Here is a 13,801-nt window from a genome sequence, read left to right as displayed (position 1 = left end):
CAAGAGTTTTTGTCCTTCCTGCTTGATGACCTGGGGCTGTGTACCCACAGACTTTGCTGCTTCTGTGGCTTGAGATGAGGCCACCTTGTTCAGAATGATCTGGTGGTTTGCAGGAGAGATGGTGAACGGAGCCGTGAGCTTCTGTAACCCACTTGTAGAGACACTTGTCCCAGTTACACTATCTGTAGTTTTGGTTGTGGCTGTGGAAGTAGCCAGAGCTGGTTTGAGGGTAAGAAGGGGTGATGACGAACTGGAAATTGAGATAGGAATCTGACTTCCAGAGCTGATGCAGAGTGTAGAGTCTGTGGCTGTAGAGGTAGTCAGATCCTGAGTGTGTTCTGTTGAAGCAGCATCTGAACACAGGCTCAAACTTTCTGAAACCATTGGCGTATCTGTTTCCATCGGGACTGATGTATCATCGCTGGGCTCTGACTGGACCGTGGTGGCGACAGGTTGGGGTTGAGGGACATCTCTCTATGGCCTCAGTATCCATGATCTCATCAGGAAGGAGGCTGTTGAGCTCTGGTGACACCACATCCATGCTTGCAAAGTCTCAGCTTTCTGTTAATCCTGAAAGAGAAACACAGTTAGTTTTTATTGTGAGGGTAAAATGTAGAAATATATTTATGTATTAAATATGTTTCTGGATTTTGATGCATCAGACCATTGCACAATTAATACAACTCAATACAAAAGCAGTTTTTGGTGACACTGTTGGAATCATGTCAGTTCTATTACATGTTTATTATGTAAGTCAGAGGTGTAAGTGTTGTACAGGACTACTGTACACTGAGGGGTGTTTTCAATTTTTTGTATGTATGAAGTGGAATATTAGAAACAGGTCTCAATATAATGCAATAAAGTATACTACCATTACAACCTCAGACCCCTACAGCTAAACTTGTACAGATTTTGTGAGACTGATACCAATATTAATATTTGAGGGTTTTAAAAAATTTGTATCAGTATCAGCCAGTATTAATTTTCTTAAAACAGAAATGCCAAAGACATTTTTTAAAACACATTTGTTTTCTCCCCATTCTATGGTTTGCCCACTACAGAGTGATACTAAAAATTTATTTTTCAGCTGCAAAATGTCCTGCCCTGTACATTAGTTGATGCAACTGTAAGAAAACAGCAAACTTTTTCACGTATGTTAATTTTTTTTAATGCTGATCTTTAATTTCTTGTTTTTCTTGTTTTAATTTCTTGTTTGCTGGCATATACACAGATGTGGGCTTATATGTCAGCCTGGCATCTCAGTGCTGAAACATATAATTTAGCTAATGTTTCGATGACAGTGTCAAACAGCCAGAACATTGTAAGCATCATAAAAGTAGGCTTTATGGCAGAACAGCTGTATTGAACTGCAATGTACAGGTGTATGTAATAAAGTATGTTGATTATTTTACATATACTCGATGCATTTAATAATAATAAACAAAATTTTCTTTTTTTGTATTTGTTCCATTTGATAAGATTAGTAAATTCTATAAGATTAATAAACATACATATTTGGGTATGAATGCAGTCCGCTTCCAAAGGCTTTACAAGAAAAATAAACAAACAAGCTAACGAGTTAGCCGTATTCTCAGCAAGAATGCTTGGTCTGATACCTGTAAATTAGTTTTCAGTAATCACGTGAGATTTAATCAATACGGAGGTGTGCACGAGTCACATTTGAGTTCAAGTAATTTTGACAGAGGCTGACAGCTGATGCTGGGTTAGCTAGGCCGCACCGATCATCTCAGGCGTATCTTTGTCCTGCTGCACTCCACTCAACATTAATCCACCGAAACGCACATATGAACCCTACCCACCCCATACCACACAGACACACACACAGCTAACTGCTCTCATTGTTTTCACGTCCCCAGTTGAAAGCGACCAACAGAAACTGTGCTGGGCTGCACTCAATCATGCAAAAACACCCCCACAAGTGATCCCGGTTGGGCAAAGAGTGAGGAAAAAGCGACAAGCTGTTTGCTGGCTGCGTTACTATTTCAGGCCGGGGTTGGATTTCGAAAGATCCGCCATTTTTACCTCGTCATCAGCTCAGTTAGCTCCACAGCTAACACTGAGCTATAAAGGATGAGGTACTGCGTTTTAGTGTTATTTACATTAAGCTAAGTCACTTACCCGCAAAACAGAGCAGTTGCATGGCAACTGAAGATAATAGTTGCTGATAACTGTAGGCTACAAGCAAGTAACAAACTCTGACAATGTAAACAATGCTAGCTTTCAATAATTCCTCCTGTCACTTCAGATATTCAGCCGGATCATAACATTTAATGCATCACGTAATACAATTGCACCTTTAGATTTACCTAGCGGCATATTTAGTCTGTGTTTTGGGCTGTGGTTCAAGTTAGCGTGGCCTAACCAGTTATAAATGACAAATTTTAGTTAGTGAACGTCGTGAAAGTCTAATGTTTGACTCAGGTAAGATACAAGACCCGTTTCTAAACCAGAAAACCGTCTGATACAATAACAAGTTCGGAGCTAAGTAACATGGAAACAGCTAACAGCGACGGTAACTGCTGACTTGTGCTGTTACAATTTTTGACAGCGCGCAAACGCACGCACGCACACATACAAACACACATATACATGCAGCGTTTATCGTGCAGTAGTCTAATCAAAACAACTGTCAGTGTTCAGCTAACTTAGCTTTTACTTTCATTTGCAAAGAACAGACAGTTCATGTTATTCACTTATGTGTTGGTGCACACCAAACTTTGTCTCAGCGCACAGAATATTGTAGACAATCAGCTGCAGGGAATATCCTGGCCCCTGTCTTCTGCACTGGTGTCTAACCTTAGCTTCACCATCATCATTATCATCATCATGAGCCTCATCAAGCCAGCAGCCCAGCGGGCAGGACAACTGTACTAGCAAACTTGCTGAGCTTGCTAACCCGAGCTAGCTAGCTACAACATTATACCTCAACATTTTAACACATTCTCAAGTGTGTGGCTTTCTACAGAATACAGTGTGGCGGTGAACTCCAGAGTGGGACAGCAGATAGTCGAACTTACCAGTGGTTTTTTACGCTAGGCAACGTTTCCAGATAAAACGAGGAAAGGAAAAGGCGATTGTTCAAAATACCGCGCCGAGCGCCATTCCTCCCTGACAGTACACAGGCCGGCCACGCCCTCCAAAGCCTACGTCAACCGCTACGTATTATTTAAAGGTGCAGGAAAACTTCTCCAACAATGTTACTAGCATAAGCCTGTAAATAATAATAATTATAAGGATGCTGTCATATAAATAAAAATTTTACTTTTGACACTTTGCTGTTCCTACTTATTTTTTACTGAAGTAGGACTTTAAATGTGTGCCCTTTACTTGTAATTGAATGTTTTACATCGTTGCACTGGTACTTACTTAGGTAAATAATCTGAGTTACTGTACCAGTGATCATGACTATCAAAAAGGTACAACCATAACTACGGATGATCTTTAATTATTGATAAACCTGACAATGAAGATAATAGATATTAAATATTGATTTGCCTGAAATGATTAACTTGCCTGATACTGAACTTGCATGTGACTGGCCTCCTCACCATAGCAACAGTGCATAATGCTCATGGTTATTGTAGTATTTAGACCCGCTCACCATGCCAAAATAACAGACAAGATATGATTTCTCAGGAACTAATTTGAAATGATTAAAATTGGTGATCATAGTACAAACCAATGGGGTTGTTACATTATCTCTGAGAGTCCTGTGTGGCCTGTGTTAAGTAACATTAAATATATAATTTAAAGAAAAAACTGAAATAGAAATACAGAATGTGGAAAATACTTCTTGAACAAGTAACCCCTCCCATTTTGCAACCATACTGGAGCCCAACCAACAAATTTTTACCCTGGGACCCCTGAGGGGGTTAATACGACGTGACAAAATGAAGGCTCAATTTCTTTATATATATTTTTTAATAAAAGATTCAAATAAACAAAAACATGTTAACTAAGATTATTGCAAAGACAGATCAAAAATGAACCAGAGATGACAGGAAAGTCAGGAAAAAAGGTTATTGTAAATGTTTTTTGTTTTTTGTTTGTTTTTGGTACAAATATTATATTCATATATGCACAGCAAACCTTTATTTTCTGTTTTCTTTAAGGATTTTTGTTTTGTCAAAACTTCCATAAAGAAAAAACTTGATATGTTTTTAATAACTTAATTTGTTTCTTTAATTCGACTTGACTTAACAACCTCTTCTGATAATTGTATTAATAAACGTTTAAATAATTGTCATGGATTACTTAGTATTATTTACTTTTTTACGTTATTTCTCTGTATTTTTTGTGTTGTGGTTCTTCTTGATTGTTATGCTTTCATTTGTTCATTAACACCTGTGAAAAAAAAAGAGGGGCAAGTAATTCGTCTTCCTGTGTACGGTTGACACGGTTGCGTTTGCTGCAGCCAGGGTCTCCCGGTTGGAGGACCAACGGAGCTCCGCGCTCTCTGGGACACAGACCGGCCGGAAGGCTCGTTCCCCTCTTGGCAGAGGAAACCGTCGTTGTTGACGCTTCGCAGGCGACAATGGCGACCGAAGTGAGGCAGGAGCTTGCACAGCTGATGAATTCAAGTGGCTCTCATAAAGATCTCGCTGCGAAGTATGTGTACCAGCGATAAAAGAATATATTACGTGTTAACAACAGCCATACGCTTATTTAAATGTGGACATTTTAACCCTACAGTAGGTAGCAGTGAGATAGCTGTGTTAGACTAAGCTAAGCTAACGTTAGCATGCCACCTAGCTACATTAGCCACACAGATAGGCTTACGTTAGATTAACGGCATCAAACCGTAACTGTCCGTAAGATGTAACACCACATATAAACGTCCTGTCTACTATTTAACGTTGCTGTTGCATTTTATTACATTAGTATATAAAAGCTGTTATTTTCTAGCTACACAGTTAATGCTAAAGACAGCATAGCATCATAAGAGTCTGAACTTAGGCTAGTAGCTATACTCCCCGTTAATAAGCTTATACTCAAAGCGGTATTTGGCTAGAAATTTGCTAGTGGTAAATGCAAACTGTCAGGGACACTGTACATGTTATCAGGCATGTGCTGCAGCTATATTTTACGGTGCTGGGTCAGGGGGCGTAGGTGGCCGACTATGATGGAGAAATGACAAACGACCTGAGGATGAAGCTGTACACCTAATAGAGATGTATTTACTCAAACTTACATCTGCAGCAAGGGCCCTCATCTTATATTTTACATCTGCATTCAACACTGTTCAGTCTGAGCTCTTACTGGGATAGGAATACCCTAGAGTAGCATCAGCTTTCTTCTACGCTTCACACTTCTTACATATGATGATAAAAGTGATATTCCTATTCATATATGTTGAACGATACCGTAATGTCCATATTGATCATATTGATTGTTTGTTTTTGACTTGACTGTTTTTTCTTGGGAGCTCAGTTTCCTCCACCAGTTACTGTCCACAACACACAGACTGAACAAGTTCCCTCCTGTAAACATTTAGACATCTATGTGACTGCTGCTTTATCTTGGAGTGGACATATAGATTAGAACTGTGGCTAGGAGTCAACAGCAAATTTACTTCCTTACAATACTGAGACCATTTGGGAGCAAAGATGTTACAGTTGTCTGCCATTTATCAGTTGAAAATGTTTTTAATGTGTAAACTCTTTTGTAGGTATCGACAAATTTTGGAGAAGGCCATACACTTTACAGATGCAGATCAGCTGGAATCCTTGAAGGCTTTTGTTGAAGCAAGTATGCTGTGCTTATGCTCTTTTATGTGATCAGTATTTTTTGCATGCTCAGTACATTTAGATGTAAATGGGATGCATTATTGTGACATTTCTGTCTTTGACTGTTACAGTGGTAAATGAAAATGTCAGCCTTGTAATCTCAAGACAACTGCTGACTGATTTCTGCACACATCTGCCCAACCTGCCTGATGCCACAGCTAAAGCAGTGTATCACTTCACCTTGGAAAAGATTCAGCCGAGGGTCATCTCCTTTGAGGAGCAGGTAAATGCCCCGACACTTTCTCCTAGCCCCAAGAGAATTTGTTGCCTGATCATTCAGTTAGTTAAACGTCAGAGTAGTTATTTAAATGTATAATTAAATCATGTTCTACATGTCCTCAGGTAGCTTCCATAAGACAGCACTTAGCAACCATTTATGAGAAAGAGGGAGACTGGAGGAATGCCGCCCAGGTTTTAGTTGGTATTCCCCTGGAAACAGGACAGAAGTAAGTCAACCACTGGCAGATTCAGTCCGTCATCTTCAGTGTTTTTGATAATCCCATGTCTTTAAATATCTTTTGTGTCTCCTTAGGCAATACAATGTTGACTATAAGTTGGATACATACCTGAAAATTGCCCGTCTCTACTTAGAGGATGATGATCCAGTGCAGGCAGAGGCCTACATCAACAGAGCCTCATTGCTCCAGAATGAGTCCTCTAATGAACAGCTACAGATTCACTATAAGGTACACAATCCCTCAATAAATTCATGTCCACACACTGTATGTGTTGCTGCTGCGGCTGCTTACAATTGTAATCAAGTATTCTGATTAAACATTATGGGACCCTTTCAGTAAATAGTCCCTGTACTTGTTTTGTTAAGTGTTTCGTGATGTTTTCCTTCTTAGGTGTGCTATGCAAGAGTCCTAGACTTCAGGAGGAAGTTCATTGAAGCTGCACAGAGATACAACGAGCTGTCTTATAAGTCTATTGTACATGAGACTGAGCGACTGGAAGCACTGAAACATGCCCTTAACTGTACCATACTGGCCTCTGCAGGTACCACCAAGACTAATGTGTTCAGGTTCATGTTTTTAACAATAAGTTAAACGATAAGCTTCACAGAAATATGGTATGTCCTTTGTTTTAGGCCAGCAGCGTTCCCGCATGTTGGCCACCCTCTTTAAGGATGAGCGCTGTCAGCAGCTGGCTGCCTACGGCATTCTGGAGAAAATGTATCTGGACCGGATCATCAGAGGGAACCAGCTGCAGGAGTTTGCGGCCATGCTGATGCCTCACCAGAAGGCCACCACAGCGGATGGTGAGGGTTGATAATTGGCTTCACTCAGCTTGATAAGTTTTTGGTCACCATCTGTGTCCAACTAGTGATGGTTAATACCTTTTTGGCTGGTCACCAAGTTGTTATCTATGCCATCACAGGCCGATAATTAGCCATGTTACTGTCCTGAAACCAACCCTAAACTACATTCTCAGATTTTTTAGCTTGTGACATGTGCTGGGAGCAGACAACTTTTAAACCCTTTAAAACAAGTAAATGGAGACATATGTGAGAAAAGACTTTTGTAAAGCAGCACAATCAGTTATATGACATTCTAGATCAGTAGCAGGCAAGAGGATATATTGTGGGGACAATAAATGAGGCTTAGCAAGGTTGAAGCCAAAGATCAAAACCCACCATTCACCTTGTGTGAGCATGTAGCCATACAGGCTCCTCTTCTCCACACCTTTCAGAGATTTTGAGGTCACAATTAACCTGAGACATTTGCTTTATTAAGACATTAGCTAATATTGACACACATTGACAGAGAAGCACAGAAAGGAAAATCTAAATGTATTCATGTTGAAATAGTCACAACTAGCATAAGTAGTAGATGCTATTTACAGTGGTGAATTGAAAACTATTTGTGCATACGTAACTCTAATCATTTATGGAGTCAGAATTAATAATGGGAATTTTGGGGAAAATTGGGTGTTTTAGAATCTTCAAACTCAATGCCCTGCGAATGGTGGAAGATGACCAGTGGAGAGAGATATACAGCAGACATTAGTGTCAGTCCCACATCAGCTGGAAGGTGTGGGAGAAATTGACACAGTTGATAAGGAGTTCAGCCTTGCTGTAAAGTAAATGGTGTCTCAATAACAGTGCATTTGCCAAAGTGCAATTAGAGTTTACTGACCCCTCCCTTTTATGGCCAGTATAGAGTGACTGCCTTCATTTTAGATTTGCTAACACTCTCATGTGTGCAAGACTGGAAAAATTGGCAATTGGAAAGACTTGAATAAATGCGGTAGCATACATGATGAACCACATTTAAAAGATAATTTGCATGATCCTCAGTACAAACTTTTGACCACGCACAAGAATATTGTAACAAAAGATTGACTGTTGTTTTAAAGATGCTCTCTTTCTCTCACATTCTTCTGTCTCAGGCTCCAGCATCCTTGACAGAGCTGTGATTGAACACAACCTCCTGTCTGCGAGTAAACTCTACAACAACATCACTTTTGAAGAACTAGGAGCACTGTTGGAAATCCCTCCAGCAAAGGTGAGACATGGATTAGATAAAGAAATTAACAAACTGAATCCAAACTAGTTTTGTCTTTTTTACTTTACAAGTATAATTTGTGTCGCTGTTTGTTTTCCATGTTGTACATAGAGATCCTAGTTTCTGTTTTTTGTCTGTAGGCTGAGAAGATTGCATCCCAGATGATCACTGAAGGACGCATGAATGGCTTCATTGACCAAATAGATGGAATTGTACACTTTGAGAGTAAGTAATGACAGCCAGTGTGTTTTTACATTGCATGTAAAACAGAACTTGGCATTGACAATTACCGTTCATTAAATTTCAACACAAATGCAACATTTCACAGATGTTAGACAGTACTGTCCATGAAGGGAAATTCTTTGTAGATCTTATTGTTTAGTTCAGCTCCACCAAACTGTCATGAATATCAATCAGACTTGCACAAACTTGGTGTTCAGTGTTATAAGTAGTCTGGGATTCATTACAGTTACGTCATATCTGCAGCCAATAGGGGGCAGCCTCTTCACACAGGAGTGAATGAAACACCATAAAGCACATTCCTAGGTTATTGAAAGGGGCAGTGCTGTGACAGATAAGTCACATACAGAGTTTGAACATACAGAAATGTGTTTGATTTCCTCTCCCTTAATCATTCCTTTTTATCTCATGCAGCTCGTGAACCCCTTCCTACCTGGGACAAACAGATCCAGTCTCTGTGTTTCCAAGTCAACAACCTCCTAGAAAAGATCCGTCAGGCTGCTCCAGAGTGGGCCGCTCAAGCTATGGAAACCCAGATGACCCAGTAAACATCCCCACCCAAAAAAAAAAAAAAAAAAAATCCCCTAAATGGCTCCCTCAGCAAGTTTTGTCTTCCTGTTCAACAACATCACCACTTGAGTCACGGTAATGGAAGCACCCACTTAGAACCCTCTGGTATCACCATCACTCATTTGAGATGTTTCTCTTTTTGGTAAATTCTCAGTGAGCACTGTTTTATTACTTTGGCCATGGGAATAACAATTCAACATTTCTCAATATTTCAGATCTGTCTGGCATAGATGTAATCACAGGAGAGGTATTGTGTAACCTCTGGGTGTGACCTTGGTTATGATTCTTCAGATAGTTGTCTTGTCATGTCATTGGGTCAAAAAGAAGTGAAAAGATGCGAACAATCGGTCTATTTAAGCTTTTGCGTTCAAACACATTCTCGTGTTTTTAACTTAACAAACTTTACAAATGAAACAGCAATATCTGTCAAGTAGCTCTTGATTTGTTGTGTCTTGCACATCTCCTGGTCCACCCTAATGTAATTTCAGCAAAGAGAAATAAATTCAAAGCCGAGAGAAATTGTTCACCGTCCTGGTCATGTCATTTAAGTTTATTTTCTGCTTCAGTGGCTATTCACTGGTTTGTTTTACAGCAGCTTTCCTATCAACATCCTCTTTTAGCTACCAGGATGTTTGTTCTTCTCGCCCTGAGAGAGCACTGGATGATAGAGATGGAAAATATTCATGTAAATTAAAGTAGTTGGAGAGCTTAGGTATCTCTAAATTTTCCACTGAGACAGATACAGAACTCCATACATAGAGTCAAGTCAATATTATTTATATAGCAGGAATTCACAGCAGAAGTTATCTTGGGGCACTTTTCACACGTACAGACCCTGCTCTTTCTAATATAAACAGAGACCCAACAATTGTTCTGACATCTGGGCTGAAGTGATTCATGCTGAAAAATGTGTGTTTTATATGTGCATATAATACACAACTTTTCTGATAAATTCAGTTTAAAAAAACTCTTACCCTTGCACCTGGTAGGCTGTAATTATCTGTACAGTATAAGAAGAATATCAAACAAAGTCTAAGTTAGAATTTTACCTTTTTGTAATTCAGGCTTTGTTCATTTGATAAAGAATATGGTAGTTACAGTAGCTATGCTCCAAGATTCTTAGTTTGTAAAAATTCACTTACTTGGAAAGCAGGACATAATGAGGACCAAAAGCAAAGCAGATTTGTGGACATGTGTTAAGCTGCATAATGACAGAACCCTCAAGTCAGATGACTTTTTTATTAGGTTTTGGGAACCTCTGTCTTAAAGGGAAATAAAGTAATAAGAATGATAATAAAAATGTTAAGATGTTAATGTTTAGTAAGTTTAATGTTACCATTTGGTTTATTGTGTTAGCACTTGCTAATTAGCATTATGCACAAAATACAGCTGAAGCTGATGGAAATATTGTTAGTTTTCAGGTATTTGGTCATCAACCAAATCTTTGGATTAATTAAATATTTCAGTTGATGGCACTAGAGGAAAAGTAAGAGGATCACCATGGTCAGTAAGATTCATCGTCTGGGAACCATCAATTTGGTGCCAATCCAGCAAGTAGATGCTGAGATATTTCACAGGGTAAACTTTGACTTGCTGGTGCTGCTAGATGAAACATAAGTGGATCACCCAAGTCAGTCAGGTTTGTCCTCTAGGGATCATGATTATCTATACAGAATTTTGTGCCAATCCATCTAATAGTTGTTGAGATATTGTAGAGATAACAGACCGACATTTCCCTCCCTAGAGCAGAGCTGCAACAATCAGTCTTGTGTTGCTCTTGTCTGTTTCATGTTATTGTAAACTGAATATCTCTTGAGTTTTAGAGTGTTGTTTGAACAGAATCAGTAATCTGAAGCATCACCTCAGAGAAACAGGGATGGACATTTTTCTCAATTTCTAGACATTTTATAGACTAAACAACAATTAGTCACCTCAGAGCCATGCTGCTACTGTTTTTAATAGTAAGATTGGTCTCAGTGAAAAAAGAAAACTAAACTAAAAGCAGGTTTTATAAAACAGTAATCCATAATGCTGGAGTAGCCACAGTCAAGTAGGGGAAGAAAACAATGGACCGCCTGCACTATTTGAAGTTACAAGTTATTTTTTTTATTAAGGTACACCTTTAAAAACATTATACTCATTTAGTATCCAGATCAGAAGATCATCAGGGTCCACTTAATACACATTCCACCCCTAAGGTGATTGCTGAAGGCAATGTTATTCATGTATAGTTTGAACACATAAGATATACCTGTAATCAAGCTTCAGACTGATGTTACTAATGGAAAAAAAAAACTATACATGCTGTGTTCCTGTCTGCAGTCAAACTAATGGCAGTGCTGTGCAGTTTAGGTTTCCCCACTTTTAGCCAACTGCTAAGGACATCATAGTTAAAATTGCATTTTATGGTAACAATAAATCATGATACTGTTCCCCACTGTAAAGGTGCACCCCAGCCTCTTAATGTTTAACTGGCTGAAAGATTTGAAAGTTGTTTTCATCAGAGGATTGTCGAAAATACAGAAAAAGAAACATTTCAACGATCATTTCCCATTAAAGGTTATAATAGGCATTACACCATTTAATCAACAATTGAATGAATCAGGAAGAGAATGGGCTGTATCTTTAAATTCTTCAACAGCACAGAAGTCTGGCAGATTTACAACCTCTCTGGCGCCACAGCAGTATCTAGAGGGCATAAAATAAACAAATGATTTTCCATGGTTTCAACAGCTCCATAAACTTAAAGATAACACAACAGGTATTCATGGTGGTATATATGTATATGTGCGTGTGTATGTGTTTCAGAGCCATTACAAGGTTCTTACCCTTTCAGAAAATGCCTTGCTCCTTCCTGCGGTCAATATCTCTCTTTAGTTGGCAGGTAGCACAGACGGGACAGCACATGACCACCATAAAGTCATTGCACAGTGAACCCTACAAACACAGAGATCTTAGTCAGAGGTCTTAGTTTGCAGCCCCAGTGTAATCCAAACTGAATCACTGTTTTTTTTTCCAGTAGAATGTAAGAGTTTCTGTTGGATTTGGTGGGGTTGATGGCAATAATCTTTATCAGAATTACTTTGTTTGCCAAACGCAACAATGGCACTCAAGATTTTGAACCCAACTTTATCATTATGTACACAGGTGTGTCCCAGCCTTGGGGTTGGGGATCTCCACAGGAAATTCTGACAAGAATCAGTGGGTTGCAAGATTATTGGTGGTAGGGAACAAGGACAAGGCATCTTTGACCTGATTATAGTGCTAATCAGGAGAGCACCATCATCCTCAGTGGACTATGAATGTCTGTACAAAATTTCATACCAATTCATTCGATAGTTGTTGAGATAGTAGACCAAAATGGTGGACTGGCAGACAAACAGACTGACATTGCTATCCACAGAGACATGCCACCAGCATGGCAGAAAAAATACATCTACCCAAAACTATACTTATTTTTTTCTCCTTTTCTCTAAAAGCTTTATAGAGGAGGAGTCTTTTAACAACCGGTATGAACGGGACCTGTTTGATACCTGACTATGTTTTAAAAATTGCGAACCTATCCTTTAAAAATTGAACATTTCACCCTGTTTCAGAGGTAAAACTCTCCATTATTTCACAAACTGGACTGGAGAAAAATGCAGAATGTAAACTTCAACAGTAAAATGCTACTTACACATTGATCCATCAGTTTTAAAAAATAATGTCAGATATAATAATATATCACTCACATCACTGTAGAATGAGCACTTTTCTGTTGGAGTACATGCTGCTAACGCATATGTATTTAAAGAGGATTTTGAATTAATTAATGCTCTCAGCCAGCTCCAGATATTCACTCAACACTTACATTGATGTTGTATTTGGTCCTGTAGACGCTGCGGATGGCCATGCTCAGACCACACAGGCAGCACTCGTCCATGTCACTGGCAATGGTACAGCCCAGGCATGGGTAGCAACACAGACCATAGCAGCCTGAAGCAGAGGGACAAGAAATGCATAATAATGAAAATACACACTATGTCTTACATTCCAATGTAGTCTTAACTTTTTAAAATATTTTAATCTACCAAAAAAAAAATTTTCAATATGAAGAGAATGCTCACAAGTTCCACAGTCATCACAGAAATCACACAGGCCTGTCTGGAAATCAGAAGGTTGGTATCTGCCTGGTTGGTTGGTCACAGCCATGATCAGGATATTCTGTGTGCGATGAAAAAGATCTGTCACTGATGTTAGTTCTTATCTCTGTCCCTGAGCCTAACGTTGAAGAGCTGTGGCCTATTTTGTGATCATTACTTCTGTATCTTCCCCAGCAGAGATAATCGTAAATTACACCTCTTTTGAACATCAAACAATATGGACCTGGAACATACAGTAAAGCTATCCGTGTCAAGCGGTCATTAGGAGGTAAATCTTACCAGATGGCTTGAGAGTTGAAGGCTGATAAAACCGACCACAGAGGCTCCTGGACAACAGATTGAGACCAGGAAGCAATGTGAGTCTTTATGAGTGATCAAAGGAAATGACGAATGATGTTACAGCGTTTATCACTCTTTTATTGTGCAGATAGTCCCAGCAAAGGACACCTAAACACACCTACATCCAGCCCACAAAACTGCAATAAACCTCAACTGTACATTGTTTTCCCAGTCACATTGAGAGTCATATTAACAG

General features: G+C 39.2%; 4 protein-coding genes across 9 annotated transcripts in view; 1 reads left to right on the top strand and 3 right to left on the bottom strand.

The window, feature by feature from the left end:
- lin54 (lin-54 DREAM MuvB core complex component) overlaps positions 1-3,152 on the bottom strand; it is a 58,628-nt gene extending 55,476 nt beyond the window's left edge. For all 4 annotated transcript variants that reach the window (XR_007813892.1, XR_007813891.1, XM_051073081.1 and 1 more), the window contains exon 1: positions 3,039-3,152. The gene's annotated coding sequence lies outside the window, so the exon portion shown is untranslated. The remainder of the gene's footprint in view (positions 1-3,038) is intronic.
- LOC108895484 (placenta-specific gene 8 protein) overlaps positions 1-13,685 on the bottom strand; it is a 46,111-nt gene extending 32,426 nt beyond the window's left edge. The window contains exons 1-4 of one of the 2 annotated variants that reach the window (XM_051073085.1): positions 13,546-13,685; positions 13,231-13,327; positions 12,975-13,099; positions 11,953-12,061 (exon numbers count right to left, since the gene is read on the bottom strand). In XM_051073085.1, coding sequence (XP_050929042.1) covers positions 11,957-12,061; positions 12,975-13,099; positions 13,231-13,315 — 315 coding nt within the window. In that variant the 5' untranslated portion in view covers positions 13,316-13,327; positions 13,546-13,685 and the 3' untranslated portion in view covers positions 11,953-11,956. The remainder of the gene's footprint in view (positions 1-11,952; positions 12,062-12,974; positions 13,100-13,230; positions 13,328-13,545) is intronic. The other variant, XM_051073086.1, reaches the window with a different exon arrangement.
- Positions 1-13,801, bottom strand: part of LOC108873982 (placenta-specific gene 8 protein-like) — a 72,120-nt gene that overhangs the window by 32,426 nt on the left and 25,893 nt on the right. Inside the window, exon 5 of the transcript XR_007813893.1 lies at positions 11,421-11,812. The gene's annotated coding sequence lies outside the window, so the exon portion shown is untranslated. The remainder of the gene's footprint in view (positions 1-11,420; positions 11,813-13,801) is intronic.
- The window catches only part of LOC108891221 (COP9 signalosome complex subunit 4), a 30,781-nt gene continuing 21,443 nt past the window's right edge, over positions 4,464-13,801 (top strand). The window contains exons 1-10 of one of the 2 annotated variants that reach the window (XM_051073083.1): positions 4,464-4,629; positions 5,690-5,769; positions 5,879-6,030; positions 6,150-6,253; positions 6,340-6,493; positions 6,656-6,806; positions 6,898-7,068; positions 8,199-8,314; positions 8,455-8,539; positions 8,969-9,130. In XM_051073083.1, the coding sequence (XP_050929040.1) occupies positions 4,556-4,629; positions 5,690-5,769; positions 5,879-6,030; positions 6,150-6,253; positions 6,340-6,493; positions 6,656-6,806; positions 6,898-7,068; positions 8,199-8,314; positions 8,455-8,539; positions 8,969-9,102 (1,221 nt within the window). In that variant the 5' untranslated portion in view covers positions 4,464-4,555 and the 3' untranslated portion in view covers positions 9,103-9,130. Of the gene's footprint in view, positions 4,630-5,689; positions 5,770-5,878; positions 6,031-6,149; positions 6,254-6,339; positions 6,494-6,655; positions 6,807-6,897; positions 7,069-8,198; positions 8,315-8,454; positions 8,540-8,968; positions 9,306-13,801 lie in introns of those variants that run through there. The other variant, XM_018688329.2, reaches the window with a different exon arrangement.

This window comes from Lates calcarifer, linkage group LG9, assembly GCF_001640805.2.
Source record: "Lates calcarifer isolate ASB-BC8 linkage group LG9, TLL_Latcal_v3, whole genome shotgun sequence".
Taxonomy (NCBI): domain Eukaryota; kingdom Metazoa; phylum Chordata; class Actinopteri; family Centropomidae; genus Lates; species Lates calcarifer.
Note: the sequence above shows the minus strand (reverse complement) of the source record. Positions and strands in the feature narration are given on the sequence as shown.